The 18206-nt window shown below is 42.7% G+C and overlaps 1 protein-coding gene across 1 annotated transcript in view; it reads right to left on the bottom strand.

The window, feature by feature from the left end:
* Nucleotides 1-3196: 3196 nt before the first annotated feature.
* SHISA9 (shisa family member 9) overlaps nucleotides 3197-18206 on the bottom strand; it is a 232155-nt gene continuing 217145 nt past the window's right edge. Inside the window, exon 4 of the mRNA XM_080981837.1 lies at nucleotides 3197-7436. Within this exon, the coding sequence (XP_080837963.1) occupies nucleotides 7078-7436 (359 nt within the window). The 3' untranslated portion in view covers nucleotides 3197-7077. The remainder of the gene's footprint in view (nucleotides 7437-18206) is intronic.

Genomic DNA, 18206 nt, shown 5'->3' with positions numbered 1-18206 from the left:
AGGCCTGGGTGCTGGGTGTGGCCTCTGTATATGGCCCTCAGAAGTCTGTTGGCTACAGCTTCTCACTCCAAATGGCTAGAATGTGTCCTTGAGCTCCAATGATGCTTCTTGCTTGCCTAGAGAGGGGCGTGTGAATGTGTGTCGAAACCAGACTACTGGATCAACATACAATTTACGTTTGTTGCTCTACCAACCTTTGCCTGTTTACTTACTCGTCACTGGTATGTGGTTTCCCAGAAGGAAATGTGGCCCTCAGAGTGAAAAAGATTCCCATACCTGAGGTACTGTTGGAAGAACAGGAGAGGGCAACATCTTGTTCTTCACCTCAAGTAGTAAAATGCCTACAGCTCTGGCCGCCTGTAGGAAGGGCCCACCAGCAACATAAGCAGCTAGCATTTACAAATTGAGTCACCAGTTCACACACACATATAATCAGTTTTTATTGCCCAGTAAGAAATTCATATTAATATAGTGAATACATATGTTTACAAATAAACAACTTTAAAAAACAGACATTTTCTTCTTCTTCTTTTTTGTGTTTAGTTGTAGGAAGTGGTTCTCAAACTCTGTCATCGTTAACAAGTATTAACACATGTATACTTACAGAACATACATTTACTAAAGTAGCTTCCACGTAAAAAGATGCTCGAGTCACACACAGGAAATCTTGAGTGGGTTATTTTGAGCACAGCTGCGGTGTGTATCAAAAGCGCATGGACTGAGAGCGACATTCCGTTCCAGGGTTGAAGGCGAAGCCTCTTTGTGCGTCACGAGGAAGCAGTGACTGAGGACGCAGGGGCAGCTCATGCACCCTCTTGCCACATTTCTGGGGTGCAGGGTGTGTGTGGGTGTCCCAAAGCTATGGAATTTCCCCTCCAAATGGTCACCAAAAGCAGGGAAAGAAAAGGCACGAGTGACAGAGGAGTCCTGCGCCCTCAGCCATTGCTTCTGCACAATGTCACTCGTATAATGCGAAGTTGTGCTGAGCGCTGAGGCAGCCCTAAGGTTGTGGGAAGTGGTTGGGATCGGTAAGGACTGAATGGGAGAGATGCAGAAGGAAATCAGAAATGTCCCCTGGTACTCATCCATTCATCTGGGACTTCAAAGATCAGGGAAGGGAAACCTTAGGCCTATGGGGGCATGCACAGTCCTTCAGGCTTCTCTGCCTCAGGAATCCTCAAGCCACACTTCCTTCCCAGGCCATGCTTCTCACTGGCCTTCCTCTACACCTACTTCCAGTTCTTTTGACTGATCTGTAAGAGTGCTTCCTCCTTGATGTGAGTGTAGGGATGCCTCCAAGAAAGTCCTACTTAGACCCATGGAAATGACTGGACGTGACTCATCTAGGGCCATGCATTTCCAAGGGTCTTCTCTGGGTAGGTCTTATTTGGAAACAACCCTTTACCTGGAGCTACAGAGGTTGCGCCACCCACAGCTGGCAGGCGGCCCTTGGAAGCTTGCCCATGTGGGAATCCGTGGGCTCAAAAGGATTTCCCCACCCGTCATTGATGATCCCATAGCAGCACACTTCAGTGAAAGGTTTACTGAACCTGATTTCAGGTGCAGAATTTCGTCATTCTCCAAGGATACACATACAAGTCAGGCAGTTTTTTTCTCAACCATGAATGCATTACAGCATGCATTTCTCAGCGTCCCTGGACGAAAGATTTGGAGGCACCTCTCTGTTTCTGAGATCTCAAAGAATCAAGGCCAGAGTCCATAATGCTAAGATGGACTAATGGTCTGATTCAGTGTAAGATAGCTTTATATGTTCATAATTGCTGGGGCAGAATATGTAGTATTTCAGGAAAAACTAGCTAACTGGGGGAAAGATAAGTTAATGATTATTATATATAATAGTCAATCTTTTTGGTGTGGCAGCATCTGCTAGGAGTTAATCTTTTAGTTTAGCAGAATCCATGTTTTGGAACCCCCCTGCCTGTGAAAATTAGGCAGGCAACCTTCCTTAGGGACAGGTGAAACTGTCAATTTCAGTTTCTTTCAGCTGCTTGTTTTCCCAGTCTTAAACTCAGTTCTCTATTTTTCCTCATCCATATACTTTCATAAAAAAATAAAAGTCCTCAATAAAATTAATCAGCATTTTTGTTACGCATACTTCTTTTTAACGTTTCCTGATTTTATCTGTGTTTCACTAATCATTGTTTTATGTACACCACTTAGAGTGGTGCCTTTATTATATACATATATAAAATATTGAAATATATTAAATATATCTTATATCTTCTAAACTTAGAGATCTCTGGTTAAGCAATGGTGGGTGGTAGTGGGAGAAAAGATTTCCTAAAACTGGGGACTGAATTATTTTCTGTGTGAGGAAAGAGTGAAATTCTGCCAAAGTTTCCAGCCCTCTCTTATTACTAATTTCTGAAAACTATTGGTTTGTTCTTGGGCTCTCTCTGCACTATACGTTTAAAGCCATATCATACCATTTCAAACAATCATGGCTTCCCTCCCCTGAAGAATCCAGTGGACTAGGGTGCACTGAGTGTTGTTCCGGGACCTTTATTTCCCTCAGAGGCCTACAATTCCCAGAGTTCCCTGGAAAGAGGGATTGATGGTTAAATCACCTCAAATCATGTGGCTCTGTGAGGGGGAAAGGGGTGCCCTAACAGTTCCCAGCACCCCTAACAAACTCCAGTCCCCAGGATACTTTGGGGGGAAACCATGGCTTTTTAAAGTGGTTTGAGATTGCTTTAAATGTATACTACCGATAAGGTAATTACACATTCCTCACCATTTACCTAAATCTTGTAAAAGCAATAAAAAAACATAAGAAAAGTCAGCCAAGGGCCCATCTAGCCTGGCAGCCTGTTCTCACAGTGGCCTATGGGAAACTCATAGGCAGGACTTGTGCACAAGAGTCCTCTCCTCTCCTGGGGTTTCCAGGAACAGATATTCAGAAGCACTGTTGTCTCCAACTGCAGAAGCAGAGCAAACCATCATATGTCTAGGAGTCTCCTATAGCCCTCTCCTCCATGAATTCGTCTCATTATCTTTTAAAGTCATCCAAGTTGCTGAGCATCACTGCCTCCTGTGGGAGCAAGTTCCTCAGTTTAACTATGTGCTGCATGAAGAAATACCGTATTTTTTTTGTGTATAAGACGCCCCATATTTTGGGGGACTAAAATTTAAGAAAATGGGGGGAGATGGCACAAAGTTGTTTTTTTTTTGGGGGGGGGGAGGAATTGCCCAAGGTTGTTGAGCTTTTTTTAGAGGAAATTGCTGAATTGCTGAAAATCGCTAACCCACACGCCAGCAGAAGCTGCCAATCACCCGCCCAATGGCCACAGTGACAGCCAATCAACACCAGCCCTTCACACAGCTCAATAGCCTCTGATAGCCACGGCAGCAACCAATCACACCCCCACCCTATGCACTATCCATGTATAAGATCACACCCACTTTTTAGCATACTTTCACACCCCTCCAAAACCCCTAGTCTTATACATGGAAAAGTACGGCACTTTCTTTCATCGGTCCTGAAACTTCCAGCATTCAGCTTCATTGGAGATCCACAAATTCTAGTGTTATGAGAGAGGGAAAATACTTTTCTCTACCTACATTCTCCATGCCACACATACTTTTATAAACTTCTGCCATGTCACTCTGCCTTCCTCTTAACGACAACATCTCAAATGTTGAAACCTTTCTCCATCCCCTTGATTATTTTCGTTGCCCTTTTCAGAGCTTTATTTCCAACTCAGTATCTTCTCCATTGTGAATACCTGTGAGAATTATCATAACCTTCTACAAACTCTGTGTAGGCTGGTCCATTAGGGTGGATGGAGGGGCTTCCCCACCAACTTCAGTCTGCCTTCAGCCAGCCAGCCAACCAGCCAACCAACCAACCAACCAACCAACCCCTTGCCTCTCTTCTTACATTACAGCCAATCCAAGAGCACAGCCTACCAGCTTCCTCCTCCTTAGCCTTAACGTTGTCCTTCTATGACTCAACAGGGAACAAAGCAAGAATTAATTGGCTCTGGCTGACTAGCTGTGGTGCCATCTACTGTTGGTCTTCCTGCATTCCACCCTACCAGTCCCAATGGGCAACAGCCACTACTGCACAAACCTACACCCAAGATTTATAGAACATGGAGGGGCACAACCCAGACCTTGTCCAGGAAAATCAATTTGAAGCCTAGGGAAATCAATTTTAAACACACATGAGCTGGGGTGTGCTCTGAGTTATCATTTGTGGTGCACTACCATGCATAATGGGGGTGGGGCGGAATACATTCAAAACACAACAGAGGTTATCAATATCATTCAGGCAGGAAAACAAAGGGCAGGCACCCTTGCTATACTGTTTTAGATGCCTTGCTAAATGCTCCCTTTTTTATTTCGACAAGCCTATCCAGATATATAATTCAGTATTTGTTTTTAACTTCTGCTGGCTTTATCTATGTAGCATTGATAATTATTTTATATTGTTATAAATAAAAAAAAATAGGAAATACTTGTTTTCATCACTTGTTTTATGTACATTGCTTATAGACTGATTTTTTTTTAATTAAACGGTATATCAATTCTTCTAAATAAATATTCATAAATCAAAGTATGGTTGTACTTCTGCTGGCTCATAAATTGAACTTAAGCACAATGGAGAACAAAGCCCTCCACATTTGTGGAGTGGAGTGTCTAGGAGTGCAATCCTATATCTTCTTTTAATGGGGAGTAAACTCCATTGAATTAATTGAGACCAGCATTGGGCTGTGGGGCTCCTTCTGTACTATACTTTTAAAGCAATATACCACTTTAAACAGTCATGGTTTCCCCTCAAAAATCCTGGGAATGATGGTTTGTTGAGGATGCTGAGAGTTGTTAGGAGACCCTTGAGCTCCACCTTGGAGCTTGTTGTTCTACCTTGAGCTCCTTGGAGAAAAGTTAGAATATAAATGTGATGATAAATGCAATAAACAAATTAAGGTGTTCGGTGTCAGGGATCTCAGCAGCACTGCACTTTGCAGTGTGCCCTGCGACCTTACAAGGAAATATATATATATATATATATGGCAGAAGGAGGCCCAGGGCTCAGGCCACCTCACAGGGCCACCCCTAACAATGCTTGTACCAGTCTCCCAGCACCACGAAAACACCTCCCTCTCCTTCCCTATCGCTCATGGGCCACGGGTGTGCAGATGCAGTGAGCAAGTATGGGACATGTATGAAGGAAAGGAAGGAAAAACAAACCATTAGAAGGGAGGCAAACCATTAGCATCAGTGGGCCCTGCCAAGGCATTTGGGCCCCAACAGCTACGTGAACAAGCCGGGTGCTGTCACCATCCCTGATGAGATTGAGTTTTGCTTTCTCCGGAGAGTGGCGGAGTTTAGTGCACAGTGATTGTAAAAATCTTATGTTTTCAGTTCATTGGCTCCCAAGCGTGCAGACACAACTCTTGCATGCTTGTTCAACCTCAGCCTTGATCCAAATGTCCTTTATCATCCCAGGAGTAGCATGCCTCACATTTAGATGGGTATATTAGCATGAAAAAAATGCATATCAATAATGAGAAACTAATAAAAATATATATATTTTCTTTTTTTTTACATGCAGGCTTCCTTTATGGGAAATGGTAGCATGTGACGCTCCCTTTAAAACATATGGACCTTTTAAAAGGGATTAACCATATGGGGGAAAGAGAGAGAGAAAGGATGAAAAGAAGTTAACGAAGGAACATTGGCATAAATGCAAAGATGGAATGAAAGGCTGAAAGCCAAGGATAAGGATAGCCAACGTGATGTTCTCCAGATGATGATGGACCACAGCTCCCATCATCCCTGAATATCCCCCATGCTGGGCTGAGGCTGATAAGAACTGAAGTTCAGCAACTTTGAGAAGATACCCCATTAGTAATCTTCATACTGGGGAGATTTGAGGCAGGGAGAGATTGTTTCAATAGGCGAAGAGGCAGGCCAGGAGAGCAACGTCTGGCCTGGCAAAAACACGACACATCAGTAAAACATGTTCTCTCTTGGCAGCAAAATGGACGGAAGGACACCTGATTGGTTGAGTCCCACACATGAGGAAAGAATCGTAAGTTGGTACAGGTTTCACTTTAAAAACAAGACGATCATTAAACGTTAGCAATACAGTAAAGGCACCACCCACGCTTATTTATCTTCAGTCCAAAGTAACAGGAAACGGAGGAGAGGGAATCAGGGTAAGAAAAATTTGGAACTGGCTGAAGAGCAACTGGCTTTATTCATTGCCCATAGATAGGGCAGCTTAGACTGGGGTGAAGAATCCCCACCAACATCCTGCTTCTTCTGGCCCTACCCCCACCCCCTGAAAAGTCCTGAAAAATGTAAGACATAAAAGTGGGGGCTAAAATCATCTCTCGTGTGAGCTTTCCACTTCCTAGAAAGTCTCCATATGCTTGTCACTGTAACAGTCTTCACAGGTTTCGCGTGAGTCTTTTCTTATGTTTCGTATGTATATAGATATTTTTTGCTTGCTTGCTTGCTTCTTTAGTGACGGTACAAAAAGAAAAGAAAAGGAAACACTAAAACGTAAGGATTTCTACCCAGGCGTTTGCTCTTTGTTTCAGCTTCCCCTTCTTCTCCACAGATCTTAAAATTTGTACAAAAGAAAGCCCCGAACTTCACAATGTCCCTCCCACCCTGATGTATCGTTTTGCGTTGATGCCCACCTAGCCCAAGGCAGGGACGTTGCAGAAAAAGTTCTTAAGCTGATGGATGGTGTCTCTAGATTGTGCTACTTCTCATCATGGATTTGAATTTGGAGAAGAAAGAAAGAAAGAAAGAAAGAAAGAAAGAAAGAAAGATAGGAAGGTTCAGTCCCAAGGGGTTGGTTTCCAGTGTAAAATACAAATGGAGTTCGAACAACCTTCGGTGTATATTGCTATATAGCGCTAACCCAATCTTCGGCTCATAGCTGGCTACCTTAACCAGGAACCGCCGCCTCCCCTCCACCAGGAATGTCCACCTCTCCTTGTTCCGAGCTTCTGATCTTATCTCTTCCAGTTGTGTTTGTGTTTTTCCCCCTTGTTATTTTTTTTAATTAAAAAAAAAAGAATAAGAAGAAAGTTGATCTCAAACAGTCACTTCTGTCTTGCTGTTGGTGATGAAGTATGGCTGTGTGGGTAAGTAATGCTGACTCCGCGTCGTGAGTGGATCACTCCCCGCCGGATCACCTGCGAGGTTCCTTCCTTTGGTTGCATAGGCATGCCTTCGGAGGGACTGGTCGCTAGGGTCCCAGGTTTTGTACGCTAAAGGGTGCATGTGTGGCTTAGAGGCTTTCGACTTCTGCCCGTTGTGTTTCATGGTGCCACCCTCGAGGATGTGTGGGCGGTCATCCTCCATATGCACCGGGTGGAGGGGCAGGTTCCCCTTTGCAGCGAGCTCCGAGAGATGGCGCCGTTTGGAGTAGAAGTCGTCATTGACCTTGTCAGCTGGTTAAAGGAAAAGGAAAGGGAAAGCAACGTCAGCTAAGAGTCAGCGGGAAAAACCCAACAACCTTTGAAATACCATACTGGCCCAAATATAAGGCGCACCCACAAATAAGCCGCACCTTTAAAATTCAAGGGGGGGGGGAAATACCCAAATATAAGCCGCTCCCTTATAATTCCGCAGGCACTCATACCCTTAAATGGCAAATGTAGAAGAAAACCCTACAGCGATATCGTAAAAGCCAATTTTTGTAAGGTCGCAAATTTAAGCCGTACTTTTCACGGTCAGAATTTTTTGGGGAGGGAAGTGCGGCTTATGTTCGGGCCAATACAGTAAAACAGGCAATTGACAGGCGACACTGTATAAAAAGACTGCGACATTGGTTAAAAATAAGATACGCTTCCAGATGGGAATAACACTGTCTACATAAATAGCACTTATCAAAATAAAAATACAGTGATTTTTCCCTTACAGAAGGGATGGGGAAACTGTGGTCTTCTGGACGGTGGTGGTGGACTCCATTGCCCACCAGCCCCAACTGGCATGGCCAATAGCCAGGGATGCTGGGAGTTGTAGTTCCACAAGATCTAGAAGGCCACAGGTTCCCTATCCTTGCCTTAAAGAGATCTGTAAAATCTTAGCACAGCAGACATTGCTTTCTTTCGCGGTGCTCCAACAATTCATACAGTCCTACAAGTCTTCCTGGGGCTCTAATCCATTTAATGGATGATAGTTTTCTGGATTTTGTCCTGGCATTTGTTTTATTTTTTTATTAGGTTTTAAAACATAATTATTTTCAATATAATGAACAATTACATAGCATTATTCTGATTATTTATGATTTCACATATGTCATGGGTAATTTGGATGGCTATTTGTAAACAAGGAGAAGACACAAAAGTGAAAGATTATATATCATAGCTGATACCTGACAGAAGGAAAACAACAGATAACCACATGATCTACTATAAAAAAACCAGTGGGATGTATCCAATGCTAGCCCTACTCAGAGTAGACTCTTTGAAGCTAATGGACATGATTAACTTAAGTTCATTAAATTCAATTAATCTGAGTGGAACTTAGATGAAGACCACCCTTAATTTCAATTTTCTACAGGTTCTGATGTTTATTACAGCCTTTGATGGCAGGTATTAAATTTCAATATTGTTTCTATAAGAAGTAAAAATATATATGCCATGCTTCATAAAAGTTGCTTGGTGTCCCTAGATCTCTTCACAAACCCACTTCATGCATTAGTATTTTGGCTATCACCTACAGATATTTGTGCATCATAAATCCAATTAGGTACAGATTTTTCAGTTCAGCTGCCAAAATAGGAAAGAGAAGTAAATATGAAAAATTAGAATCTTCCAAAAAGGTTATTTTTAATCTTGCTTCTCAATTAATAATAAAAAAACAGTATAATAATGTGGCTTTTATTGTTTTTTATATTTTACAATTCCCCTCTTGGGAAGGATCAACTGGAGAGGCAGATTATAATAACTACAATATTAAGGTATGCTTTTCTCCATGTGTTCATGTTGTCAAATGTCCTGAGGTTCACCCAGATGGGATGGCCTTTTGGGTGGTGGTTCCCTTGCCATAGTATGCTTTTCTGTTCTCTCTCTCTCTCTCTCTCTCTCTCTCTCTCTCTCTCTCTCATATTGGTCTTTTAGTCCCTGCGGTTTGGCTGGCACTTGTTTTAGCTCCTCTGCTTACTGATTGTTGTTTGTACCTGTGATTTACCTTGTATTTCATTATGTTATTCTTTCTGCACTTGGGTTTCATTCCTGGTTAATTTTTTTAAAAGGTTTAAGATAAACTTTGTTAAGAGACCAGAAACCATTTTTATTAGGTATTTCAGGTCAAGACATGCGAAAAGAGAAGAAGAAACTCTTCATGTATGCTACAACTGCGGCTAGGATATTGCCATAGCTGTCAATGTTCCCCCCTTTTTAAGGGAAATTCCCTTATTCCAAATAGGATTCTTTGCAAGAAAAGGGAAAAGTTGACAGCAATGGATATTGCTAGTCCCAAAATGGAAAAGTGATGAAACACCAGCCAAAGAACAATGGCAACAAAAATTTATGGAATATGCTGAAATGGCGAAACTAATTGAGAGACAATTAGAGACAACGACAATAGAGACTTTTTAAAAGACTGGGAACCATTTATTAAGTACTTACAAAAACAATGTAAAGAAATGGACACATTAGCAGGGTTTGAGTAAACACAATTGATGGTAAAACGATAAGAGAACAATATGCGATATAAAGAATATTCAATATGAAGATGTAATATAGCAAGCAGGGGAAGCAAACATCTTAAAAAATCAGAAGACGATGTTGAGGGAAGTCCAAAGGGGGCGGGGATGGGAATCTGGGGAAATGTTTTATTTTTCTTTTGTATGTGATATTAATATGATAAAAAACTGTAAAGCTCAGTAAAAATAATTTTAAATTTTTATTTTTTAAAAAATTCATTTTGGAGTTTTACAATTTCACCATTGTGAAGGTTTTGTTTTGTATGGCACCTAGAGATCATGTTTTATGAAGCCAGTAAATAGCTAATACAGTGGACTTAAGAACTTAATTCATTGTGGAAGTCCGTTCTTAACCTGAAACTGTTCTTAACCTGAAGCACCACTTTAGCTAATGGGGCCTCCCACTGCTGCCGCGCCACTGCCGCGCCACTTCTGTTCTCATCCTGAAGCAAAGTTCTTAACCCGAGGTACTATTTCTGGGTTAGCGGAGTCTGTAACCTGAAGCGGCTTTAACCCGAGGTACCACTGTAACAGCAAATAAATAAATAAGCAAGTATTTACACAAACTCTGGATTGTAGGTATCATCTTCGTAGAGGCTCCCCTGCCCTTAGTCATAGAGAGATGGGTTCTATGTACATAAAACCATAAGATGAGGCTGCTAGATCAAACCAGTGGCCTTTCTGGTCTAGCCTCCAGTTCTTACAGTGACTGGCCAGATGCTCGTCGAAAGCTTGACAAGAGCACAACAGCAAGACTGGGGGGAAATCTTGCCTCCTGCGAATCAGCAGCATTTGGAATCTGAGTTGGACTCAAGAAATACGGCATTACTCTAAGAGGCCCCCTGCTGCAATATGTATGGGGATCATCTAAAATATGGGTGGGAAATATGTGACCCTTCAGATTTAGTTGGGTTCTAATTCCCATTACCTCTGAAGATGGAGCAGACTGGTTGGGACTAATGGAACTTGGATCGCGACAACAACTGGAGGACTACAGTATCCCCCAGCCCAACCGAAGTTCTTTTCCCCTTGAGAATTAATGTCTTTTCATTTGGAAAAATATGCATGTTCAGTCAATTAATCAAATAAACCCACTCTGGTTCCAGTTTGGGATATTTCTCATGTTTGGGATATTTAGCTGCAAAGACAGATTATACAATGATTGCAATGAAAAGATGTTTGCAGTTTCCAAATTGTTCTACATTCTTGTTGCAAACACATGCCAGATCACACATTGTTCCCCATTCAAAAACAGCAGCTACAACAGACTGGGTCTTTCACCTAGTTTGCTATTCGGAAAGCCAAAGTCCTTGGCTCTTATGAATGGGCCCTTTTCAAAGATCTGCCTATTGTGTTTCATTTCCCACTTTTGAAAGGGAGCCATTCTACTGAAAGAAGAATGGAATCGTTGACTGCTAGGGATGCACAAATCTGTCAATTTCACTTTCAATCTTTCTTTCATTCTTCTGACCTGAAGTCCAGTTCACTCTGTTCCTACTTCAGTTTCTGGTTTTTAAAATAAATTTTAAAATGTATCAGCATTTTAAAGTGCAGCCTTTTCCCTAATACACACATTTTGTGTGTGTCGTTTTCCCTATACATAGAGACTTTTTATGCAAGCAGCTTCCCCCAATATACTGCATTTTCCATTTGAAATTTTCACTCACATGAATTTTTATGCACATCATTTATTGCATTGCAAATTTGGAGTTGTGCTAATTCAAAGGATTGGCTTGCATATTGTTTCTGGAAGTGCAGATTGGGTTGATTTGTATTAAAGTGCAACAATGATCTGAATTCCTCCTCTACCTCTGACTGATTGTCATGCTGGTTATACAGAACCTTCAGCACTGGAGCCAGTATATTATGGACAGGGAACCTGTGACCTGCCAGATGTTCTTGGATTGCAACTCCCATCTCCCTTGAACATTGGCTATGCTGAACATATGCAGAGCCCTGCTGGATCAGGCCAATGGCCCATCTAGTCCAGCATTCCGTTTTCGCAATATATGAAGTTTAGTATGCTTATGTCTGGGAATTAATTTTGATGGAAAAGTTAACAGAAAGGGTACGTGAAAGAAAACAACATAACTTTTACGCAACGTGGTCCTCCTTTATTACATATGCATCAAAGAAAGAACATGCATTTAAATCACCTAAGACACATGGGAGCATGTGGAATGATATTTTTTAAACCAGCAACTGTAGAATTTTTTTTTTATTTGATTATATTACTAATGTAGGGACACGGGTGGTGCTGTGGGTTAAACCACAGAGCCTAGGGCTTGCCGATCAGAAGGTCGGTGGTTCGAATCCCCGCGACGGGGTAAGCTCCCGTTGCTTGGTCCCAGCTCTTGCCAACCTAGCAGTTTGAAAGCACGTCAAAGTGCAAGTAGATAAATAGGTACCACTCCGGTGGGAAGGTAAACGGTGTTTCTGTGCGCTGCTCTGGTTTGCCAGAAGCGGCTTAGTCATGCTGGCCACATGACATGGAAGCTGTACGCCAGCTCCCTCAGCCAAGAAAACGAGATGAGCGCTGCAACCCCAAAGTCGGTCACGACTGGACCTAATGGTCAGGGGTCCCTTTACCTTTATTACTAATGTAATTACCTGGAAGTAGTTGGGGCTGTTTTTTTTGGGGGGGGGTTAGGGGAAAACTGTATTTGATTGCTTGTATTTGATTATATGTTGTTCTTCTATTCAACTAATAAAATATTTAAATATATATATATATTTGTGATGGATAGGATATGGTTCAGATTCTGAGAATGAATGGGTAACAATGGCACTTCCTGCTACACTAAGGTATCATTTCTGGAAAGGGCTTGTAATTCAAGTCATATAATGACTTGTGGGCTTGCAGACATGAGTTTAAAATGTAGCATGAGGAATCAGCTCTTAAAATACTGTCCATCTGCAGATAAGTAAGACTCCAGGAGTACTTAAGTGCTCCAAAATTCTCCAGTTGGGACTTTGCCCATGGTGAATTTCATGGGCAATTATTGCCATGTGAGTTGCTAGGCTTGCATCAAGGACATTAGGTGTTTAACAGCTGCGTGCTCAGAGTTTCTTTTTGGTGCCATAATATGTTCCCTTCCTTAAAGAGATGCTTTTCCTCCTCCAGGTGAATTTAAATTACTTTTGAAGGAGTCCATGTTGTAAAATTACGCTCTACACGCCTTACCTGTCTCCATCTGTCTCCTTCTTAATTGGCGCCTGAGTGCTTTATATAACATGCAGGTGTAGTTAAAGGGATGTCTTCTCTTTTTAATTAAAACATGGAATGTAGAGAATGGCCTGTTCCAATTTCCAAACAGGATCTGAGATTGCATCTTATAGGGCTCTTGTCAGCCTTCATTGCTGCCTCCTTTTGGAGATCTGGAACCTATCAGTGAGGCATTTTCTGTCTGCTAAAGCTTTTAAGTTTGGCCAAGCAACACAGACATGTGGGGGGGGGGGTGGAACTGACCCCCAATGAAAAGGAGATGAGCTCCTTTCAAGGGAAGGCTGAGGAGCATTTCTGCATTCAAGGGCTGTAACCCCATACACTCATCCTCCCCCCCAATATAATATATTAGTTGTAGCCATTCTGATTTTTTTTTTTTTAATAATAGTGAAGAATATATATTGGTAGAAGTAAATAAATCTCACTATGTCATTTTCATGAGTTTCTGAATTTTTAAGCACATTTTCCCCATTAGAGTACACATGCCTTGGTTGGAATGCAAAAGTGCATTCCAACCAAAAAATTTGAATTTTTGAATTTGAAATTTGAAGTGCAAATTTCAAAGGTGAGCTCATACCTGCCAACTGCCGTGAAAATACTGGCATTGTCACAAAAACCCTGAAGCCATCACAGCTTCTCACTTTTTCTTACGGAGCCCCAAATTCCCAGAGAGAATTCAGTACACTTCAACATGTTACTGGACCCATGCATCCCTCTAAGTTCAGACCCATTTCAACTTCCACTCAATATGGCACCACTTCCTGTTTCTATGAAAACAAGATCCGGGTCATTTGAATGCCCCCGAGAAAGTTTTTCACTGTTTCCCCACTACTCAGTTGATTGGTCTCCCATAAAGAAGTGATGAGTGGGAAACCGAAGTGGGTGGGGCCTGTTTGCAAGGCCACTGCTATGACTGCGAGGGGTGCCGAGGGGTCATGGGCACTGAACCTGTGACTTTCTGTATGCAGATTATATGCTCTGCCACTGAACTACAATCCTCCCCCATTAGTCTTCTTGTTCACCACTGGGACAGTAAAACTGCTTTACTAGTATTTTCTGGATTTGCATTGCAGTCATACCTCAGGTTACAGACAATTCAGGTTGAGTGTTTTCGGGTTGCGCACAGTGCTGAACCCGGAAGTACCGGAACGGGTTAATTCCGGGTTTTGGTGCTTGCGCATGCGCAGAAGCGCTAAATCATGCTTTGCACATGCACAGAAGCACCAAATCACGACCTGCGCATGCGCAGATGCGGCGCTGTGGGTTGTGAATGTGCCTCCTGCACGGATCATGTTCGCAACCCGAGCGTCCACTGTACTAGTATTTTATGGATTTTTGCATTTTAATTAATCATTTTTTAAATGTCATGCTTACATTTATGTTTTTAGTTTCTGTAGTACCTTCAAGAGCCTGTCTGGGCTCAGTTCTAGAAGTACAAAGGGCAAAAAATGTTCAGCACGTTAACCGAAAAAACAGCTTTTTGCTTTTTTTTGGCAAGAGACAAAATCAGGACCTTGGTCAGGCAGCTCCTCAGGGGGTGGAAATTGCCTTCTGATAGGAGAAACGTAGGGGTTTCTTTTCTGATTAAAAGCGGGGGAAGGGTACTCTGTCTTTTGTGCCATGTTTTGAAAGAGTTTTATTACCATATCTCCCATAAATGATTTAGCACTGCAAGCGTCATTAGAGTACTTTGTTTTCCACCCCCATTAACGTTGCAGCTAATTAAATCAAAAGAGGTTTTCCTTGAGTGGCACGGAACCAGTAGCAGGAAACTGGCGAATTGGGAGAACAGAATCACTTAGCTTGGGTGGAAAAACAGGGGCTGGGGATGGAAAATGCTCCATAAAGACGCAGGGAGGAATTCAGTGTCACACTTTTCTGATTGTTCTGTCAGCATTTCTGCTTCCCAGACAGAACAATTCACCCCACCTCTACCCCATATGCTGTTCTAGGGGTTCTCCCAACTCTCCAGATTGCATTTGGTGGGATCCTCTGTGCTGGTTTTTCCTATTGTGCTGGTTTATCTGGGTCAGTACTTAGTGCTAAGGTAGACACAATGCTAATTACTGATCTCCTGCACCATACTTTTGGCCTTTTGTGGGGGATTGAAATGGGAAGAGTGGATTATGGACAATCTACTGAGATTAGACTGGGAGTGGTATCATTGTGCTTAAGACGTTCCCACTCATGTTTTGTGCTATGATCACTCTGCTACAATTTTTCAAAGGACTGCTACTTCATCTTGGCATCTTTGCAATTTTTATAAAAGGTAAAGGTAAAGGGACACCTGACCATTAGGTCCAGTCATGGCCGACTCTGGGGTTGCGGCGCTCATCTCGCTTTACTGGCCAGCATGACTAAGCCACTTCTGGCGAACCAGAGCAGCGCACGGAAATGCTGTTAACCTTCCCACCAGAGCGGTACCTATTTATCTACTTGCACTTTGATGTGCTTTTGAACTGCTAGGTTGGCAGGAGCAGGGACCGAGCAACAGGAGCTCACCCTGTCGCGGGGATTCGAACCGCCAACCTTCTGATCGGCAAGTCCTAGGCTCTGTGGTTTAACCCACAGCGCCCACCCTGGAATTTTCATATTTTTCACAAATACTTAGATATGTGTTGGGGCCTCCTGGTATTTCATTTTAATCTTTAAAGAAGCTGTGTGCATGCATATGGGAGTGCTCTGAGTTTGATGGAAACAATAGTGCAGAGAGAAGGTGTATTTCACCCCCCCACCAGCCCCCCAACTTCAGTGGCCCCACACCCTGTCTGCAATTAGCTTCTCTTGTTTCCTTACTCAATCTCCCACCTTTCTTCCAAGTGGCGTAATACAACATACCTGGTTCTTCTCCCACAATTTTCTCTTTGCAAAACTCCTGTGAGGTAGGTTTGGCCAATTGGCCCAACGTCACCTAATGAGCTTCGTGCCTGAGTGGGAATTTGAACCTGGGTCTCTCCAGCCTTCATCCAACTCTCTAACATGAGGCTTCACAGCCAGTTTCCAGGAAAGAAAATGCTCCATCTGAAGGTGTGGTCTCTCAGCATGTCCAAGCCAAGCATGCTGAGACAGAGAACTCTTCTCTTCTGCTAGGAATGACTAGATTCCCTCCCCCCCATCTCACTCCTTCAGAGTTCTCTGGGTATACTGGAGAGAACGTATAGAATTTATTCTGAAATATGGACCTGCACTTTCTGGTTTATTTGCATCTTCACTCTGTGATGCCAATGGGCAAGTACACATTGATAAAATACTTTTTTCCAGAAGGAAACCTTGATATGATTATACGCATGATTGAATCGAGACTTTTGCAGTGTTCGATGCACGCAGGTGGATGACTTCAAAACATGTTTTTATACCTCCTCTGAAAGGGGGGACTGCATAATTTGGGTATCTGCCCAAAGTAATACATTACATTATGAATGAAGTGGAGGACTACATCCTTGCCTGCTGCAGGATTTCCCCTCTCTGAAACCATCTGAGCTGAACTTAGGGATGGGAGAGAAATTCAACTCAGTTTGAATTTAAAGATGAACCTGCCAGAGAATATGCAAACTGAAATGCAGCCAGCCTTCTCTGACTTTTGCCATGCACTGCCAAGGAAAGTGTGCTAGGGTACTGTGCACATAAACGTGCAGATATTAGTGAAAATAACATACAAAACAGCATTACATTTGTCCATATATATTTTATAGTTTTCCAATGAGACGGGAGAAATTGCTTCGCAAAAATGTGTATATATCAGGGGAAATGGCATACAAAACATTGCCTATTAGGAGAAATTCACACTAAAACGTGGATGAATTTGCATGAGGACTTCTAAAAGGGGGGAAAATCATAAACTAATGCAGAAATGTAGAACACTGAACAGTATGGGAAACACATGGAAGAATATTACTATCATGACCTCCAACAGGTCATCTTTTTGGTGCCTTTTGTAGAGTTTATTTAGAGGCCTGAAACTACTTAATTAGACTCCTTGTCTAATTAACTGGCTATAGAAATATATTATGTCATGAGTAAGAGCTGTGCACTTCAGTAAAGACCACAGCATGAGTACAATAATGGGGCGGTGAGCTTCCCTTAAGGCAATCAAATATGACACTGGACAGTAATTAGGCTTCTTGGGTGCAAGGGATTAGCACAGGACCGATGACCTATCTCCCTCGACTATTAGCCAGTCCTTTGACGTCACCCATTGGCTTTGCAGTCAGGACAGTGGAAAGTGTGGTGATTTCATTCTAAGACATTAGAAACAAGACATAAAGCCAAGTAGAGCCCTTGCTTAGTGGAGGTCCCAACACAAACCTTAAGAGACAGGAAGAGTGAGAGGAGATAACTTGGCTATCAGGACTTTGGTAATGTTGCTAAGAAGATTTCCCAACAACTCCAAAGGCTGTAAAAGATCTGCTTTCCTTTGTTTTCTGCTACATACTTATCAAACACATAAAGCCTGTTAAAGTGCCAGCCAGATTCCCAAAGAACACCTTGCCCCCTTGGCAAGGCATGGGTTTAAGGATGGGAAAACGAGATATTTGCCTCTCCCACCCCAGACCTCTAGAGCGTTATGAGAAACTGTACCTATAGCATTGTCCACATGGATGTCACTGAATCCCTGCAGTTGGTGGATCTGGGGAGGGTCCCTAGCTGAGTTGGAGAGCACATGCTTTCCTTGCTTATGGTCCCAGGTTCAGTCCGTGAAAAAGACTTGGTTTGACAGACCTGAAGAGCCATCTCCTGTGAGAACAGAGCACTGGTCTCAACCAAATTCTCTGGTGTAATATAAGGTGGTTCCTACCTCATCCCAAGATCCTGAAGCTGAGGCTCCAATATTTTGGCCACCTCATGAGAAGAGAAGACTCCCTGGAAAAGACCCTGATGTTGGGAAAGATGGAGGGCAGAAGGAGAAGGGGACGACAGAGGACGAGATGGTTGGACAGTGTTCTCGAAGCTACCAGCATGAGTTTGACCAAACTGCGGGAGGCAGTGGAAAACAGGAGTGCCTGGCATGCTCTGGTCCAGGGGGTCACAAAGAGTCGGACACGACTAAACGACTAAACAACAACAACAACAACAACAACAACAACAACAACAACAACAACCACCTCATCCCATAATGGCTGGGTCAGAACTTTAAGCGACTCCTCTCTCTCTCTCTCTCTCTCTCTCTCTCTCTCTCTCTCCACTACTCCAGGCATTATAAACATCACAGCCTGAGCTCCTCTTTCCCCAATTTCATTTTTTCTTTGCTGCACATGAATTGATTTCAAAGCTGCCTCAATACAG

The sequence above is a fragment of the Podarcis pityusensis genome (genome assembly GCF_964106645.2).
Source record: "Podarcis pityusensis genome assembly, chromosome: 14".
In the NCBI taxonomy this organism is placed as follows: Eukaryota; Metazoa; Chordata; class Lepidosauria; order Squamata; family Lacertidae; genus Podarcis; species Podarcis pityusensis.
Note: the sequence above shows the minus strand (reverse complement) of the source record. Positions and strands in the feature narration are given on the sequence as shown.